Source organism: Dromiciops gliroides, chromosome 1 (genome assembly GCF_019393635.1).
Source record: "Dromiciops gliroides isolate mDroGli1 chromosome 1, mDroGli1.pri, whole genome shotgun sequence".
Classification (NCBI taxonomy): Eukaryota; Metazoa; Chordata; class Mammalia; order Microbiotheria; family Microbiotheriidae; genus Dromiciops; species Dromiciops gliroides.
In genome coordinates, this window is record NC_057861.1 from 8829820 (window position 1) to 8849314 (window position 19495).

The 19495-nt window shown below is 44.6% G+C and overlaps 1 protein-coding gene across 1 annotated transcript; it reads right to left on the reverse strand.

Annotated features, from left to right (window-relative positions):
* Positions 1-5102: 5102 nt before the first annotated feature.
* Positions 5103-18292, reverse strand: LOC122736193 (galactosylceramide sulfotransferase-like). The gene is made up of 3 exons (XM_043978283.1): positions 18224-18292; positions 9220-9353; positions 5103-6219 (listed from the first exon to the last, which is right to left on the reverse strand). Exons 1-3 carry the CDS (start codon positions 18275-18277, stop codon positions 5103-5105), a joined length of 1305 nt encoding a protein of 434 aa, XP_043834218.1. The 5' UTR covers positions 18278-18292.
* Positions 18293-19495: the final 1203 nt, after the last annotated feature.

Genomic DNA, 19495 nt, shown 5'->3' on the forward strand with positions numbered 1-19495 from the left:
GAGAGTATAGACACTTTATTTACATGATTCCAAATGATTTTCAAAATGGTTGTATTAATTCACAGCTCTACCAACAATACACTAGTATGCCTAGCTTCCCACAATCTTCCCAATTCTGATTATTCCCATCTTTTGTCATTTTTGCCAATTTGCTGGTTGTGAGGTGATATCTTAGCGTGATTTTAATTTTCATTTTTCTACCATTAGTGATTTGGGGCATTCTTTTATATGGTTGTTAATAGTTTATAAATCTTTTTAGAAATGTTTATTCATATCCTTCAACCACTTATCTATTGGTTAATAACTTGATTTTTTATATCTTTCTATATATTTATCTACATAATCTTCATCTGTATATATCTTAGTTGATCATATATCTTGGGTACCAAAACCCAAGCTTGCTTCGGGCAGGAGCAAAGCCCACCCATACACATTGTTCAAAGTTAATTGGCTAGCATCACTCAAATCTATTGGTTCACTGGATTTGAGGGTGGTTTGGCTTAGTTGTGCTGAGGTCAGAGCCCAGAAAACAGATCCTCTGGCAGGAACAAGGCTTTCAGGTAGGTGTGGTTTTGAGTGAGGTCACTTCCTGACTTTGGGCTGACCTTAAGAAAAGTCTGACCTTAAGAAAGGTCAGGCCCAGCTCTCTCATCGGGGCCCCAAAACCCCGATTATTAATAATTTTCTTACAGCAGATATAACAAAAAGGGAAAATATTGGATGCCAGAGGGGATGTGGGAAAATTGGGAAGCTAATCCACTGTTGGTGGAACTGATCCAATCATTCTGGAGAGCAATTTGGAACTATACACAAAGGGCTATAGAACTGTGCATACCCTTTGATCCAGCAATACAACTGCTAGGTTTATATCCCAAAGACATCCTCCCAAAGAGAAAATGACCTATTTGTACAAAAATATTTATAGCAGCTCTTTTTGTAGTGGCTAAGAATTGGAAATCAAGGGAATGCCCATCAATTGGGGAATGGCTAAACAAGCTGTGGTATATGATGTAATATTATTATGATATAAGAAATGACAAGCAGGGGGTGCAGTGGATAAAGCACCAGCCCTGGATTTAGGAGGACCTGAGTTCAAATTTGGTCTCAGACACTTGACACTTACTAGCTCTGTGACCCTGGGCAAGTAACTTAACCCTCATTGCCCCACCAAAACAATAAAAAACAAACAAACAAAAAAGAAATAACAAGCAGGATGATTTCAGAAAGGCTTGGAAAGACTTGTATGAATTAATGTATAGTGAAGGGAGCAAAACCAAGAGAACATTGTACACAAAGACAGCAATGTTGTTACATGAAGAACTGTGAATGACTTACCTATTCTCAGCAATACAATGATCCAAGACAATTCCAAAGGACTAATGATGAAGCATACTATCCACCTCCAAAGAAAGAATTGATATTAATTGAATACAGACTGAAGTATGCTATTTTGCACTTTCTTTTTTTCTTTTATCCAAGTTTTTTTGTACAAAATGATTAATGTGATAATGTTTTACATAATTGCACATCTATAACTTATATGATTGCTTGCTGCCTCAGGGGAGAGAAGAGGGAAAGAAGGAGAGATAAAATTTGGAACCCAAAACTTTAAATAAAAATATTTACTTAAAAAAAGCCTTTTATAATTGAATCTATAGGAGGGTTTTGTGTGTGTGTGTGTGTTTTGGTAGATTAAACCTTTAATATCTCTATGCACTTTTGTTATTTTTAATAGAATTTCCCTTTTTATTGCCTTTTGAATTTTGTTATCATTATATAGAAATTCTATTGACTTTTGAAGGTTTATTTTGTAGCTTATAACTTTGTTGAAACTATTGTTTCAATTAGTATCTTTGCTGATTTCCTAGGATCTTCTGAGTAAGACATCAGTTGTCCACAAATAGGAAGTTTTCTCTCTTTCCCTTTTAATTTCTTTCTCTTGTCTTAATTCTATTGTTAGCATTTCTGGAACCTTATTAAATATACTAGGGATAATGGGCATCCTTGATGCATCCCTGTTGCCTATTATCATTGCATTTGGTTTTAGATATTTCTTGTGTCATTTTTTTAAAAAAGTACCTCTGTGCCTATAACTTTCTGGGTTTGGGGCATAAATCAGTGTTGTACATTGTCAAAGACTTTTTTCTTCATAAAGTTAAAGGAAGTTAGGTAGTGCAGGAGCAGTTAGGTGGCACAGTAGATAGGACAGTAGTCCTGGAGTCAGGAAGGCCTGAGTTCAAATTCAGTTTCAGACACTTACTAGCTGTGTGACCCAAGTCAAGTCACTTAATCTCTGTTTGCCTCAGTTTTCTTGTCAATAAAATAAGGATAATAATAGAATCTACCTCCCAAGGTTGTTGTGAAGATCAAATGAGATAATTGTGAAGTGCTTGGCACAGTGTCTGGCTGTGGTAAAAAAATATGAAAGTTTTTTAACAGTCGGTTAGGATAACTGAAAGACGCCAGTTTTTGAAGGACCACCCTTTTGGGGAGGAAACCAACTGCATGAGCTAAGAATGCCAGTCCGCCTGCTGCGCACGTCAGACTGCCTGCTACGCACTCGACTTCCGGGGTGCGAGCTTAAAAGACAAGGAGAGAACGGAAGTGGGGCTTTTTCCTGCTCTGCTGGTCTCCTGACTGCACTGCACAGACGGTCTCTCTCTCTCTCTCTCTCTCTCTCTCTCTCTCTCTCTCTCTCTCTCTCTCTCTCTCTCTCTCCAAAGGTGGCCTCCAGTTTTGGTGAGTTTTTTTAAGGAATATAGACTTAAGACGATTTGTATTGTGTTTCTACTTTCCTATCCTTCTAATCAACATCACCTTGTGATTACCATAACAATAAAAGGTCTATCTAGAAAACCAAAAGCTTCTTCCATTTACTAGTCTGGGAGATAAATTAAGGGAAAAGTTAAGTAGGGGAGATTTATGATCTAATATCCAATTTTAAATCTCACAGGCACAAAGTAAGTGCTATACACACATACACACACACACACACACACACAGAGTTTTAGATACTTTGTTTTTAATTATATTGTTTTTCAAATGTTGAACCATCCTGCCTCCCTATTATAAATGCAACTTGGTCCTAATGATTTTCTTGGATTAATTGCTTTCATTCATTTGATAAAAATGATTTAACTGATAGTCATGAATGATGTTGGTCTATAGTTCTTTGTTTTATCTTTTCCTTGTTTGGGGATTAGTACTACATTTCTCTCATACATGGAGTCTGATATAATGCCTTATTTTTCAATTTTTGAGAATAATTTGTGTAATAATTATAGTAATTTGTAGTAATTATTTCTGTAATGATTATGTTTTAATTGTTCTTTAAAAGTTTGATAGAATTCTCCAGAGACTCTATCAGGACCAGGATTTTTTTCCCCTTTTTAGCTCTTTTATGGCTAAGAATTTAAGATCTCAATTTGGTCTTGTCAGTTTGGCTATTCCTCTATTTCTTTTACATTCTCAATTTTCTTAGCATATAATTGTGAATAGTAGGCTGTCATAATCTTTTTCTTTCTGGTTTGGTTGTGATTTCACCTTGTTCGTTTTCTGTGTTGTTGATTTGATTTTCAGTCCACTCAAACTCCCCTCCCTCTTTCCAAACAACCTACTATCCAGTCATGCCCCCTCATTCTCATCCTTATGCTGATGATCTTTTGAACCTAACATAAGACTTTCCATTTATCTCCATTGAGATTCATCATCTTACATTCAGTCCAAAGCTCCTGTCTGGTCTATCAAGATTTTTTTTTTGGCTCCTGACTGTGTTGTTATCCAATATGGCAGCTATGCCAGTGTTGTGCCAGCATCAATCTCATGATGAAATCTCATTAAATTAATTTAGACACAAAAGCAAATAATAGGGTTGAAATGATCTAACACTCTAGCTATTCATGGACTCCATATGCTGATGGATGAAGCCTCTTAGAGACTCTAAAGTGATTATGATATAATCCTTAATCACCTCAGAATTTAGTAAAGGGAGCCACCTCCAAACTCATGACCCAGGAGTAAAAACCTTAGAGTTCAGGTCCACTCCCTGAAAGTGACTGACCTGGTAGTTTCCAATGCCACCTCAGAGACAGAACTATAGGTGTTAGTTACCTTGGTCCATCTCTAAGTCTTTCTCTGCCTCATAAACAAGCTTCCTAGGGAAGACTTGAGGTCTATAAAGTCACTTGATGGGGCAGCTAGATGGCACAGTGGATAAAGAACTGGCCCTGATTTCACGAGGACCTGAGTTCAAATCCAGCATCAGACACTTGACACTTACTAGCTGTGTGACCTTGGGCAAGTCACTTAACCCTCATTGCCCCACCAAAAAACCAAAAACAAACAAAAACAAAAAGTCACTTGAGGAAGGATGGGGATCTAAGGAAACCCCTTACTTTTGCATTGGGGTCCTCAGGATTCTGCTAGTACTGTTATCTTCCCCAGTCCTTGGCTTGTCTCCTCATATTCACTCAGGATCACCTCTTGTAGCCCTACTTTTTAAATGTCCTGCCTCCCACAAGACTACCCATTCAGGTCTTCACCTGGAAATGTCCATTCTCAGTGTCCTGACACAGAGCATCCTGGAAAATGGAGTCCAGGGAATTTATCCCAATACATTATGGGGAATGATCTCTTAGGAACTTTTCTCCTCAATCTCACTTACTCACTCACTACAATCACCACTTACAACTCAATTTCAATTACATATAAAATTAAAAGAACAAATTATTTTACTTCAGAGGCTGATCCATATAAGGAGAGTGTCCCTTAAAAATTTTTTAAGCTATATGTAATGCTGCACTTGACTGAAGGCATCTTCTTTCCAGTTCCATCTGACTTGATCATTTGTAAGCTCACCCAGTGGGCTCTGTGAGGTAATGCTCAGATCTTGACCCATTTTATTGTATGCCTTGCCCAAAGTTAGGGTAGAGATGGCAAGTTATTGACCTGACTTGGAAGGTGCAGGTCCCACTTTATCACTCTTTCGACTGCCCTGAGTGCTTGCCCAAAGGTTCATCCACTCTGCCCTGAGTAAGGGATACCCTTTGTGCACGCTTTTGAGCCAGGAATAACAGAGAGAACTGGCCAGGGTCAGGCAGCTCTCAAATATGTAGCAATTTCCTGATGTACCACCATAACTTGGTGACCCACAGGTTGACGCCAAGTTCCGTCATGTACTGGATATCAGGAGTCACCATTTTCCGACACAATTGGCCATACTGATGACTGATCCCCTTCTTCAGGTTGTAACCAAGGATTGTCTTTGCCCCCATCGCCTGCCAAGGCTGCAAAGATGGTTTCTCAATGTCCTTGGCATCCACAGCATGCTCCCCATCGATGCAGATGCGGCGCATGCGCTCGTTCTCGCGCCGCAGCGAGGCCACCTCCCGCGCCATGCGCTCGCGCCCGAAGGCCTCCACCTTGCGCCAGAAGCTGGCGTTGAAGTGGCGGTAGAGGAGCGCGTCCAGCTGGTTCCAGGCCGTGGCCCGCCGGTAGAGCTCGCCGCTCAGCCGGGGCACGGCCGAGGCCCGGCGCGCGTTCAGCTTGAAGTACAGGATGTCCTCGAGCTCCCAGCACAGGAGCTCCTTGAGCAGCACCAGGGACTCGTCGAAGTACTCCTGCAGCATGACCAGGTGGAAGCGCTGCTCCACCTCCAGGATGTGCTCCGCCACCTGCGGGCTGCGCGGGTCCAGCTCGTTGTCATAGCCCAGGTCGAAGAAGAGCAGGTTGTGAAGATAGTAGGCATTGAAGCCTTGAGGGTTGTAATACCGAGTGGGGTCCTGCAGGAACTTGGCCAGTTTGTCGCGGCCCGTGAGCTTCCACGTGAAGGGCACCACCATGCCGAAGTAGTGGAAGGACGACTCGAAGAGCCGGGCCGGGTCGCGCAGCACCGTGATGAACGTGGCGTTGGGCGCCACCAGACTATGCACTTCAGAATAGTGGAAGCGCATGTGGTTGCAGATGATGTTGAAGCAGTCGCCCGGCCGGTAGTTGTGCACCAGGCTGCGCTTGAAGAAGGACGGGTAGTTAAAGTCGTTGTAGCCGCTGGGGAAGGCGAACTTGAGCTTGTGCTTCTGGCCGAAGCGGAAGAGGATGTTGAGCAGGGTGCTGCTGGCCGTCTTGTGGGTCTTCATGAACACGATGTCCATCTTGGGCCAGCAAGAGCCTTTGGGGATGTTGGCAGGTAAGGTGGGTGGAGAAGAACAGCGGGCTGGGACCCTGTTTGGAAAGAGAGAATGGTGAGAAAGCCATCATCAATTTTTTTTCATCATATGTGACCTTGGATAAGTTCTTTCCCCTCCTCTAGGCTTCGCCTTCCTCATCTGTAAAGTAAGAGCTGATCAAGAGGTATTATTGGTGATGGAGAAACACTAGAAACCTTTCTAATAAGGTTAGGGGTAAAACAAAGACCACTATTATTTATTTACTCGTTCATTAATTAATTAATTTATTTTGGGGGCCATGAGGGTTAAGTGACTTGCCCAGGGTCACACAGCTAGTAAGTGTCAAGTGTTTGAGGCCCGATTTGAAGTCAGGTCTTCCTGAATCCAGTGCTGGTGCACTGTGGCACCTAGCTGCCCTAATCACTATTATTAAATATAGTTCTAGAAATGCTACCTCAATAAGACCAACAACAAAAAGAAGAAGAAGAAGAAGAAGAAGAAGAAGAAGAAAGAAAGAATAGGCAAACTTGTCTCCAATCATAGATGATATGATGGCTTGGTTTGAGAAGTATAGATATTCAATAGTAAAATATTACAATAAGCTCTATAGAGAGATATGCCATAGAGAAACATCCTAAAATGTTTAAAGAGAATGGAATGGAGTTGCTTACACACCTATGGCTAAGGGGAGAAATATTAGCTAAGCAAGAGGTAGAAATGATCATATAAAAGAAGAATCTATTTGGATTGCATACTTATGGAAGATTTTACAAAACTATCAGTACAATTGGAATTAGATGAGAAGCAATTAAATGGGACTTCTTTGCAACAAACATCTCTATTAAGAGTGTTACATAATGACCTATATCTGATTGTTTACCAAGGGGAAGGAGGGAAAGGAGGGATAGAATTTGGAACTCAAAACTTTAAATAAAAATGTTTATTAAAATAATAATAAAAATAAAATAAAATTACCTTCAAAAATCTTACATACAAGATACATTAATCTGTATATTTATATCTATATCTACATCTATTCATCAATCTATACAAACACACATGTACACATGAATTTATAAGAACAAGAATCATTCCATAATAGATAAGTGATCAAATGCTATGAACAGACATCTTTATGGTTGGGGGGTGGGGGGGAAATGTCAAATTTTCAACAGCCAAATGAAATAATGCTCCAAATTCAATAACCATATGAGCAATACAAATGAAAACAATTCTGATGTTTCACCTCATACTAAAGAGATTGGCTTAAGATGATAGAAGACAAAAATTGTGCAACTAGGGGTTTGGAAACTGGCCAATAGATTGGAATTTGTTAGTTCAGAGGGACAAGCATTCCCTCTAAGCCTCGAGAACAATTCAGGTCTATTACAATCTCTGAGCAGCAAGGTAGATTCAAATCATGCCAGGGGATTTCTTTCTTTCTTTCTTTCTTTCTTTCTTTCTTTCTTTCTTTCTTTCTTTCTTTCTTTCTTTCTTTCTTTCTTTCTTTCTTTCTTTCTTTCTTTCTTTCTTTCTTTCTTTCGTGGGGCAATGAAGGTTAAGTGACTTGCCCAAGGTCACACAGCTAATAAGTGTCAAGTGTCTAAGGCTGGATTTGAACTCAGGTCCTCCTGAATCCAGGGCCAGTGCTTTATCCACTGTGCCACTTAGCTGCCCCCCCCCATGCCAGAAAATTCTTAAAGGGACACACAGCCTATGAGATATGCACTGAAAGAAGGAGTGAAGACCAAAAGAGCTGAACATTAGTAGCAAGGAGCTGGGGGGCAGGAAGAGAGACAGGGTCTCCAACCCTGCTTGGAGCTTAACAAGTTGAATCAGGAGTATAGTGGCAAAAGATAAAAGGATTGAGTTGTGATGAAGAAGGGAGAGATTGAGGATAACCATCATTCATCTAGGAGGAGTAGAGTCTGGCTGAAGATAACTGTTTACCCACCTCTTCAAGGACCGAAAGAAGTTCCAAAGAAAAGTCTGTTGATTCTCTAACTTCTCCTTCCTATGGTTTGCCCAGTAACAGACACTGTAATAATATACTTTGCTTACTTTTTTTAACCCAAACATTTTCTGTATAATGATTTTTACTTCAAACAAGAAGAAGTCAGGGGTAACCTAGAGTTTTAAAATATTTGATTTAGGTCAGAGAATCAAATCTCTATCTAAATGTTAGGAATTTTCCTATCTGGGGGCCCAGAGCTATTACAATTGTAACTTTTCATCTGACATAAACCCTATAAAACCAAGAAAAAAGGACTATGCAGACTTAAAGGTCATTTTATTGTTCCTAAGATAAAAATTGATCTAATTGTTGTAACAAGTTGTGGCTGATTAAATAGAGGAAAGGGACATGGCCAGAGAAAAGATCACAGATATCATCCCCCAAGGAGGAGACAGGAAAGACCTTGGGAAAATTCTTCTTTGGAAAGACTTGTATTGAGAATCCAATATCCAGTATTGAATGAGATAATATCTGGAATGTGCTTAGTACAGAGCCTGGCACATGGTAGGCATTATATAAACTTATTCTCTTCCCTTCCTTCCTTCAGTGGGAAGAAGGCAGCAAGAAGTATCAAGTATCATCTGGCATTCTAAGGTTCTGTGAAGCTTTGACTTTCAATGTTCTACCTTTGTTTTTACCTCTAACATTCTGTGCTCTCAGATTCCCCTCAGGTCTATGCTCCAAGACCTGTTCCAGTTCTCTATGTTCTGACACTCCTCTCAGCTCTGGCACTTTTGTCTTCTAAGTTTTCTTCCAGTTCTTCCATTCTACATTCTAGGTTATGGTTCTAACAACCAGGGAAACCTCCTCTTCCTCCTCCTCTGCCATCTCCTTCTCCCCAGGTTCTCTCTTAGCTGTGTTGGATACCAGTCTTCCTTCCATGGGCCAGAGAGTTCTTGCCTTTGTAGTGAGGGGCCCCTCCTACCCTCTCCCCTGATAGGGTTTCTAACAAAGGAGATCTTGATCTGTGTGTGGGGTCAGTCTTGAGGCAAAGAGGCTGCCCCCAGCCCCCCTCTCCCCTCCCCTCCACTGGTCACTCACTTGTCCATGGTGACTTGCAAGGGAGCAATAGCATAGGAGTAGAGCAGTAGTAGAAACCCTGTAAAGAGGCAGCCCAGAATGAGCCCCTTTACCATGCAGTGCCAGGTTTTCCTCTGAGGAGGCATCTCGGTCACCTGGGGAGCAGAGAAAGAGAGAGGTGAAGGCAGCAGCTCAGAAATGGCAGCAGCAATCACAATGGCCAATCGCCTTCATAGCTACCAGAGGACATGCCCTCCCCTGTGTCATTTGAACATCACAATGGGAGAAATCCACACAGAGGGAGACCTGGAAAGTAGCCATGATGGAGACAAGGCTACCTATCGCTAATGGAGGCTGGTGAAAGTCACCAACCTTGGTGACTGAGTGACTACAGTCTATGTTGGTGGAATCTTACCTGAGCCTTCCTTGCAGCAAGACAATCCTCACACCTCCCTAAAGGTTGGCTCTCCTCCTCCTCAGCCCAGGAACTCTTCCAAAACTTCTCATCCCTCTTCAAGTCCCTTTTCCATCTACTCAGCTGAGGACTTAGCCTCACCCTTCACCAGGGAGCTCGCTCTTCTTCAATCTGCCTCATCTCACCATCCTCGGGTGTGTGTCTTCCTGTGCTACCTTCTTCATCACCCCTAAAATACATGAAGAGGTGACCCTCCCTTCCCCTTTCTGAGCCTAACTCCTCTACACACACAATTGATCCCATTCCATCCATCCCACCGTCCCCAGAACATTGTCCCCTCTATCATCTCCACTCTCTCAATAATGTTTAATTTCAGGGGCAGCTATGTGGCACAGTAGATAAAGCACTGGCCCTGGAATTAGGAGGACCTGAGTTCAAATCCAGCCTCAGACACTTGACACTTACTAGCTGTGTGACCCTGGGCAAGTCACTTAACCCTCATTGCCCCACAAAAAAAAATAATAGTAATAATGTTTAATTTCTCCTTGTCTATTGGCTTCTTCCCTGCTGCCTAGAAATATGCCCAGGTCTCCCTCACACTTTAAAAAAGCCCTCATTTATGTCTCCCCACTCTTTCTTTCATGACTGAACGACTTGAGAAGAGGGTCTATGATTTCAAGTGAGATACAATCATTGTAGAGCTCTTAGCACAGCGGCCAGCACATAGTAGTGCTTTATAAATGTTAGCCATTAGGTATTGAGAAGGTCTCTTAGGTCATCCATACCAGACAAAGGAATTATCTAGACCATTTCTGGCACAGTGGGGAGCTGGGAAACTACCTCTTTTGAGTTGCTTCTCAGGTACATCCCACATCCCACTCCTGTGCTGAGAAGATAGATGCCTGTCCTCTTTCTCCGCTTCTGCCTCAACCTCTCCTGAACCTTTGGCACTTGGGAAAACCCCAAGATCAGATTTCTCTGGATTCCCTTCAGTGAATGAAAAGCCTGGGTTCTTAGGTGCCTCCACACAGGCTTTGTGAATGGTCCCCATTTCCAGGCATCCAGCCCCATCTTCTTATTTGTGGTATTTTGCTAATATTAGAAATAGACTGGGCTTGGTTCCAGTTAGAGCCAACTTATTTTATTGACACATATTGGGTCTGAAGGCAACAGAACCAGGGTGTCTAGCACTTCACCAATCCCAGCAACTTCTTTCTTTCTTTTTAAAAAATAAGGTGTTGGGGCAGCTAGGTGACACAGTAGATAAAGCATCAGCCCTGGATGCAGGAGGACCTGAGTTGAAATCTGGCCTCTGACCCTTGACACTTACTAGCTGTGTGACCCTGGGAAAGTCACTTAACCCCAACTGCCTTACCGGAAAAAAAAAAAGGTGTTTGTTGTTTGTTGTTTTGCGGGGCAATGAAGATTAAGTGACTTGCCCAGGGTCACACAGCTAGTATGTGTCAAGTGTCTGAGGCCAGATTTCAACTCAGGTCCTCCTGCATCCAGGGCTGATGCTTTATCCACTTTGCCACCTAGCTGCCCCAAAAAATAAACTTAGGGAGTAAATTTTCGACAAAGGTAGACTGAGGCATCTATTATTCTCTGAGCAAGACAATAGTTTATTAGCAGGGCATGAACCTGTTAATAAAGCAGGTCTAATGACTGCCCATATTTAGCCCAAAGATGAAGATTTGGAGATGCAGCTCCTTCTTATAAGCACAAAGCAAAGAACAGAACGGGGTAAGTGAGGAAAGAACACGAGGGTTGGCAGCATCATGGTGGCAAGGGTAACATGATTGGTTACATTGAGGAAAGGTAATTTTACATGCACAAGGGGTCAAGACCACCCCTCTCTGTCTTAGAGGAATACTTTATGGGACCCTAGCTGCATCCTGAGGCTATTGAGAGTGGACCAGGGGGAGTAGACTCATAGGCACCTTTAATTGGTCAGGGATAAGCAGAGATGGGACCAGATTAGCTTGTGTGCACTTAAGGATAACACACAGATGTCATAGAGTCTTTCAAGAGATGAAATTATGAGGGATAACGAGCATCCTTAACACCAAGTGACTTGCAGATGGTGCTAAGATAACAATCCATGCTCCATGGGAGCATTGAACCTCTAAACTTAGCTCAGAGTTTTTCTTTCATTAAAAGTGATTCTGGGGGGCAGCTAGGTGGCGCAGTGGATAGAGCACCGGCCCTGAAGCCAGGAGTTCCTGAGTTCAAATCCGGCCTCAGACACTTAACACTTACTAGCTGTGTGACCCTGGGCAAGTCACTTAACCCCGATTGCCTCACTAAAAAACAAACAAACAAAAAAGTGATTCTGTGGGGCAGCTAGGTGGCACAGTGGATAAAGCACCAGCCCTGGAGTCAGGAGTACCTGAGTTCAAATCTGGCCTCAGACACTTGACACTTACTAGCTGTGTGACCCTGGGCAAATCACTTAACCCCCATTGCCCCGCAAAAAAAGAAAAAATATAATAAATGTTAAAAGTGATTCTGGGAAAACTTAACTCTTCATCTAAGTTGAGAGAGGAAGACTGAACTTTTGAGGTTCTTTGTTCAGAGAGAAAGAAGAGGCTTAGGTTGTTATATGAAATACAGAATAATGTGACAGAACAGAATCAAGATGCAGAATAGAAAATCAATTTTTTCATTAATATTTAGTTTTCACATAAGTTTTATGGGACTTTGCAGAGAATGTGATTGAACTCTGTTTTCCCCCCACTGTCCTGAGTCCTGGAGACCCCCCTTTTTTGTTTGTTTGTTTTTGTTTGTTTATTTTGCTGAGCAATGAGGGTTAAGTGACTTGCCCAGGGTCACACAGCTAGTAAGTGTCAAGTGTCTGAGGCCAGATTTGAACTCAGGTTCCCCTGAATCCAGGGCCAGTGCTTTATCCACTGCACCACCTAGCTGCCCTGGAGACCCCTTCTTGTGAGTCAGGTCAAATATAAGCCTGCCCTTTACTTTTGTAAGCCCACCTACAAAAAAGGCTGCTCTGGCAGTCAGAGGGATCCCTGGATGTTAGAGGGGCCATGGATCCTATTTACTGGTGATTGCCAGCCTCGATAATACATCAATCATGTTTGCAACTTTGTGCCTCAGTTTCTCTTTATCACAGATTTTTATCTCAACAAAGGTCTGCAATAAACATTTTGGAGTACATGGGTACTTCTTATTGAGACATTGGCAATTTGTTCAGGAGATTCCAAAGTCACTTCACTGTGTCCCAAGTCTGGGCTTATTTTGGACACGCAATCCTCCAAAGCTGAATCCTTCTTGGGTATTTTTTTCCAATGTTTCAAAAAATGAATAGGGCAGCTAGGTGGCGCTGCAGTGGATAAAGCACCAGCCCTGGAGTCAGGAGGACCTGAGTTCAAATCTGGCATCAGACACTTGACACTTACTAGCTGTGTGACCCTGGGCAAGTCACTTAACCCTCATTGCCCCCCACCAAAAAATTAATAGAATATGGTAATCATTTGTTGTTCTGTTTCCCAGAGCCCTCAGATGAGATAGAAATTGTAAAGCACCTAGCACTATGTACATGTTAGTTATTATTATTCTCAGTCTTCATCATTAGAAGGTAATCTCCTATGTCTCTCTGGGAAAGGACAGGGGAAAGAATGCTGGGAGAAAGTTAAGTGATGTAAAAACAAAAAGGGGCAGCTGGACCTGGAGTCAGGAAAAGTCCTCTTTGTAAGTTCAAATCTGGCCACACTAACTGTTTGACCCTGGGTGAGTCACTTAAACCTCTTTTCAATAGGCAGAGTAAAGAATATACAATATCAGAGCTTGGAGGGATCTAGAACAGATAACAGAAAACATCAGAGCCAAGAAGGACCTAGAACACAGAACAGAGAACATCAGAGTTAAAAGGAAGATTGAAATAGAGAATGTCAGTTTGGGGGAGAGAGCTTAGGACATAGAACAAAGAATGTCAAGCTGGGAGAGTCCTTAAAATAGAGCATGTCAAAGCTAGTAGAGCCTTGAGAACCCGGAACAGAGAGTGTTAGAGCTGAGAGATTGCTTAGAATAGAGATTGTTACAGCTTGGAGGGACCTGAGAACACAGAAGAAAAATGTCAGAACTGGAGGACTTAGAACAGAGAGAGCTTAGAACTCAGCACAGAGAATGTTGGAGCTAATGGAGCTCAGAACATAGAAGATAGAATGGCAAAGCTGGTGGGACTTAGATTAGAGAATGGCAGAATTGGGTGGGGGGAGTCTTAGAATACAGGAGAAAAAAATGTCAGAGCTGGAGGGTTTGGTGGAGGTGGCTTAGAATGTAGAACGTCAGAATGAAACAGAGAGCTTAGAACACAGAACAGAATTCCAGAGCTGAGGGAGCTTAGAACACAGAACAGAGAATGCTTCAAGTGAAATAAAACCACAATTTCAGAGTTAGAGGGAACTTCTGAGTTTCCCATGTCCAGCTCTCCTCTAAACTAGCATTTTTATATTGCAAAGCCATTTTACAGATGAAAACACTGGGGCTGAGAAAGGTTAAGACAATGACCACATTGGCTGAAGCCGTGCCCTCCCTGGGAGCCCCTCAGAACCAGTGAAATATGTTGGTGGAGAAGGGCTATGTGGAGTATTGGTTCGTGAGCTGGGCTCTCCTCCTTGCCCCACAACATATGTCTGACCCATTTCACAGAGTTGTTGAGAAAGTGGCTCATGAACACTCAAGTCCCATAGGAATGTTGAGTGACTTCTTTGACCTCCCTCCCAGTTCCCCCTCTCAGAAAAGCCTCCTCCTCTGCTTGGGAAGCTGCCCGCCCACCCGTGGGTGGAGGGAGGAAAATTTTCCATTGCTCCTCCCCAGTCACGTCTCATGCCCAACCGGTCCCTGAGCATCCTGGAAAGGTCAGAGACACTGACCTGTACATGCTGGTCTCCCTTCCCCAAGCACGGACAGCCACTACCCTGAGGGGAGTCATCCCCCATCCACACATACCTCCCTTCTTGATCCTCCAGCAAAGTCAGGAAATGCCAGAGGGAGGCCTGGGCATCTTGCCAGTCAGCCAGTGTGGAAGGGGTGTCCAGAGCAGCAGGCCCTTCACAGGCAGCTCTCTGGGGCTGCCTCTGTCCTTGGGGCAGGCAGAGATGGGTGTGCCCTGTCTTTGACAGCCAATGGTCACAGACCTTTGGACCTGGGAGGAGCCCACTTGGGTCCCAGAGCATCTGTCTTGGGGACAGAGGGGAGTGACCTATCCAAGATCACCTAGCTAGGAAAGGGCAGGGCTGCAACTGGAGCCCAGGGCCCTGGCTGTAAGACCTGGGTTTTTCCCATTACCCCTCCCTGACCATGACCCAACTCATTAAAATTCATTTCCATTTAAATGGGGCCCAGACTGCTTCTGGGTCACCTGGAATTCAGGCATCCCCTGAAACAGGAGGTCCCCAAGCACTGGGAGGGAGACTTGACCAAGGTCACACACACAGTGATCAACAGAGCTAGGATTGAAACCCAGGTGCTTTTGTTCATTTCTATAACACTCTAAGATTCACAAACTGCTTTCCTCACAGACCCTCTGGGGTAGGGCCTGCAAATGTTATCCCCATTTTACAGGGAGGAAACTGAGGCCCAGGGAGGGAAAGGTTTGCTTTGGATTCAAACCCAAATCTTGCGGCTTCAAATCCAGGCTCTTTTCCATGCTGCCGGGGCGGGGGGGGGATAAGGGAGGGATGGGAGATTCTGGGCTTCCTATGGCAGGAGCACCAGCCCTCCCCCTCTACCCATGAGCAGCTGCCCTTCCACTCCCCTCTCAGTGTGTGTGTGTGTGTGTGTGTGTGTGTGTGTGTGTATTTAGGGCAATGAGGGTTAAGTCACTTGCCCAGGGTCACACAGCTAGTAAGTGTCAAATATCTGAAGTCGGATTTGAACTCAGGTTCTCCTGAATCCAGGGCCAGTGCTTTATCCACTGTGCCACCTAGCTGCCCCCTTCTCAGTGTATATTAACTGAAACAGAATAGGGTGGCAGGCACCATTTCTCAGCTTATAGGGTTAGGAAGCTAGGGCACCAGGGAAGTGAGGGAAGGGTCTGCCTCGAGCCCCCTGGGCAACCCCAAGCCCCTGAAGGGCAGCCCCACACCTGCTCTCTCTCGTAGGACAGGGATGCTGCTTCACTGAGGGGAGGGACAGGGCTCACTTGGTTGGCAGGGGGCACTGGAGGGATTGCAGAGGGGGGAAGGTTGAGGGCATCCTGGGTGACCCTGGGTGAGTCACTAACATTTCTCAGCTTGTAAGAAAACCTGCCTCACCAGGCTTTTGCAAACCTTAAAACATTAGTACAACATTAAACAAAAACAGAGCTAGTAAATGGAGGAGTGTCTACCTGTCCCCGTCCTGCCTGGAGCCCTCTCATAGTTTTCTATCCTGGGATGCCCGTATGGGGCAATATGATGGAGCAAGCAGAGAAAGCTTAGGTCAGAGGACCTGGATTCAAATCTTACCTCTGACACTCTCTACCCATGCAACCCTGGGCAAGTGGCTTAAATCTCTCTGGGCCTCAGTTTCATCATCTATAAAATGGGCTCTGAGGTCCCTTCTAGATCTGTGAGCAAAGGGGAAGAATATGAGCACAGAATCAGAATAGGAAGGGACTCTAGAGATCATGAAGGCCAACCTTCTCTTTTTACAGAGCTTGGGGAAACAAGGCCCCAGGAGGCTTTTGTAAAGGGACTCTCCCCAGGTCACACAGCTAATCTGAGGAGGAGAGGCAGAATTGGAACCTGGTTCATCTGACTCCAGCTTCAGGGCTCTTTGCTCTGTACAAGTGCCCTGAGGGAGGTGGAATGGGGTAGTGGGAGGGGTAATGAGACTCTCTCAAACCCAGAACCGAAGCTTCTCTTGCCTGGGGCTTAGGTCTCGAACCCAGAGCTCATGAGGCTCCAGAGGCCAGGTGCTCTGACAACCTCAGCTTCTTGGGGAGAGAGGAAAGCAGGAGAAGGGGAGGGGTCACTTCCTCCCTGTAGTAGCAGCCTGCTAGGCCTGGGCCCAGTCAGGGATTCTCTGGCCCTGAGGAGGAAACTTTGGCCATGGAGAAATACGGTTGATCAGCTTGCTGGAGTCAGTTAGAGATGACTGTTTCTTGGAGAAGCAAAGTAGTTAATTAACTAGGTAGTGGTTAGTCAAACAGATAATAAAGCAGCCATGTCAGGGACACCCAGAAAGCTGGGCACCTTGAATTTTTATTATTCATATATCCAGATAGCTAGCGTCATCATTTTCCAAACCGCTGTAACTTTTCAGTCTTAAGTCTCTCCCCCCACCCCCTTCTCTCCTCTGTAAAACTGTCATCTTCTCCTTTGTTCGGGGAGGAGAAGTTTAGACTTCTCCCAGCCATACCTCTGTGTGCTGACTGATTAAGGAACATACCGTAAACCTGTTCCTTCCCAGGAGTTGAAGTCTAGGCTGCTTCTCCCAGCCATACCTCTGTGTGCCAAATAATAACAACTTTTACTTAAATTCTGATTGGAATGTGTGCGAGACATGCTTTTTTCTTTTCTTTTCTTTTCTTTTTTGGTGACACAATTTGGGTTAAGTGACTTGCCCAGGGTCAAACAGTTAGTAAGTGTCAAGTGTCTGAGGTCGGATTTGAACTCAGGTCCTCCTGAATCCAGGGCTGGTTTTCTATCCTCTGCACTACCTAGCTGCCCCACGAGTAATTCTTTGGAAGAGGAATAGTTTCAGAACCAATTTAGTGGCAACACTCCCCCCTCCCTTCCCCCTCCCCAGGCCTCCATTCAGTGGGCTTCTTTGGGCCCTAAGGGAGTATGGGCAAGACTGGGGTGGGGATAGTGGTAACGCTCCCCCCTCCTTTCCCCCTCTCCAGGCCTCCATTCAGTGGGCTTCTTTGGGCCCTAAGGAAGTATGGGCAAGACTGGGGTGGGGATACCCAGATTCAAGGAATCCTCCAGACCAGAGCCCAGACTCCAAAGTCTGGTAACAGGATCAAAGCTACAGCTCCGGAAGGAACCTCAGAAGCCACCCAAGTCACCCCCAGCCCTCCTTTTACAGATAAAGAAAGGGTCTTGTCTAACACTGGGACAAAAGGCACAGGATTCTTTCTAAGCTGTTTGCTCATCTGGAAAATGGGTAGAATAACACTTGTTCTGCCTTCCTTGTTGGGCTGCTCTAAGAAAAGTTCTTGTAAACTTTAAAGTACCCCCCCCAGATGACCATTTAGCCAATGGAGGTGTACTTCAGCTGGCTCTATGGTCTGGGACGGCAGCCTGTGACTGAGGGGAGACACACACACACACACACACACACACACACACACACACACACACACACACACACCCCTTTGCTTTTCAGTAGGGCTTAGAGACAGCTAGATACGGAAGCAAGAATGGGTTGCAATATGCATCTTAGATATGATTATATTCTATTCCCCCCCGCCCAAACCTTTCCTACTTCTAGACTTCCCAGGGTTGGGGAGGGAAGAAGAGAGGGGCTCAGAGTCACCTTAGTGCCCCCCTGCCTGCAAGCTTCCCCCATGTCCTTGCCCATCCCCGCTGCAGCCTTGGACCAGAGGCTTGGGCTGAGGAGGAATTAGCTCGGGGCATCCATGGGGACAGCCACAGGGCTCACCTGGATTAGGCCTTCCTTCTGCTGAGGGCTCAGGTCTCCCACTCGGTCACTCATGGTGTTCTGCTCCCGGTGCCACCACTAGCCCTTTCAGGGATAGCCTTTTATTTGGCTGGGCTGGGGGTCAGAAAGTATCTCCTATGCTCCTCCCTGAGCCACCCCCTCCCTTCTGAGCTGGGCTAGGGAGTGAGGGACGCAGGAGCAATCCTGAGTCCGGCTTCCAGCTTCACCCCATAGCCCAGCCAACACCAGTGGGGCACATCCCAAATTCTGCGCCTGCCTTTGACCAACTCCTGCTTCCCTGTTCAGGTCTTGATTCAGACAAAGCTGTAAATGCGTCCATGACATTTTATAACCCAGAGTTCTTTATGACTCTCACAGGAGGCACAGAACTCCCCCAATTGTAAAATGCACCTCCCCCCCCCAACACACACACACACACACACCCCCTACACCTTCCAGGATGGTTGTGGGCAAAGGGCTTTGCAAACCCTCCAAGACCATAAGATTGGAAGTTATTAAGACTTTGACTCAGCCAAGTTCTGAGTTAATATATGTGAGTGTTGAATAACAATGAGTATTTAGATGGGAGAGAACGAATGGGAACTGCCTTCCAATATCTGAGGATCAGTCAGGTGGAAGAAGGGCTAGGCTTGTTGGCCAGTGTTCTAATGGGTGGTCCTTGTAGAAAGGCAACATTAGGCTTAATTTAAAGTCCCATCCTGGAATGGGCAGCCTCAGCACCTGCTGGGCTCCCTCTCACTTGAGGTCTTTCAGCAACGGGAAGGAAGGAAGGCTTGTAAGAGGGGTGCAGGGGTCATTGTTCAGGCGTGTGGTACAGTGGGCTTGGATTTAGGCAGACCCGACCAGAGCAAACCTTTCTCAAGCCCAATTTTTTTTTATCTATAAAACAGGGACAACCACCTCCCAAGGTTGTTTTATGTATCAAATGAGAGAACGTGTAAAGGCTTTGCTAGTTCAGGTGAGGATTGGACTAGGGGAACTCAGAAGTTCCCTCTAACTCTGAAATTATGGTTTTATTTCACCTGGAGTAGTCTCTGTTCTGTGTTTTAAGCTTTCTCTGCTCTGGAATTCTAGATTCTAGATTCTGAGTCCCACCACCTCTAATATCCTCTCTTCTGTGTTCTAAGCTCTCTCTGGTTCTGACATTCTATGCTCTAAGTCACCCCCACCCCCACCCCACCCTCCAGCTCTGACATTTTCTCTTCTGTATTCTCAGGTCCCTCTTAGCTGTAACATTCTCTATTCTAAGGG

What these genes read in the sequence shown, in the direction of transcription:
- LOC122736193 (XM_043978283.1), bottom strand. Translation starts at nt 18,277, where the DNA reads ATGAGTGACCGAGTGGGAGACCTGAGCCCTCAGCAGAAGGAAGGCCTA. An exon ending in AGAAGGAAGGCCTAATCCAG is followed by an intron (nt 9,354 to 18,223) that starts GTGAGCCCTGTG and finishes TCTGCTCCCCAG; the next exon opens with GTGACCGAGATGCCTCCTCA. An exon ending in TTGCAAGTCACCATGGACAA is followed by an intron (nt 6,220 to 9,219) that starts GTGAGTGACCAG and finishes CTTTCCAAACAG; the next exon opens with GGTCCCAGCCCGCTGTTCTT.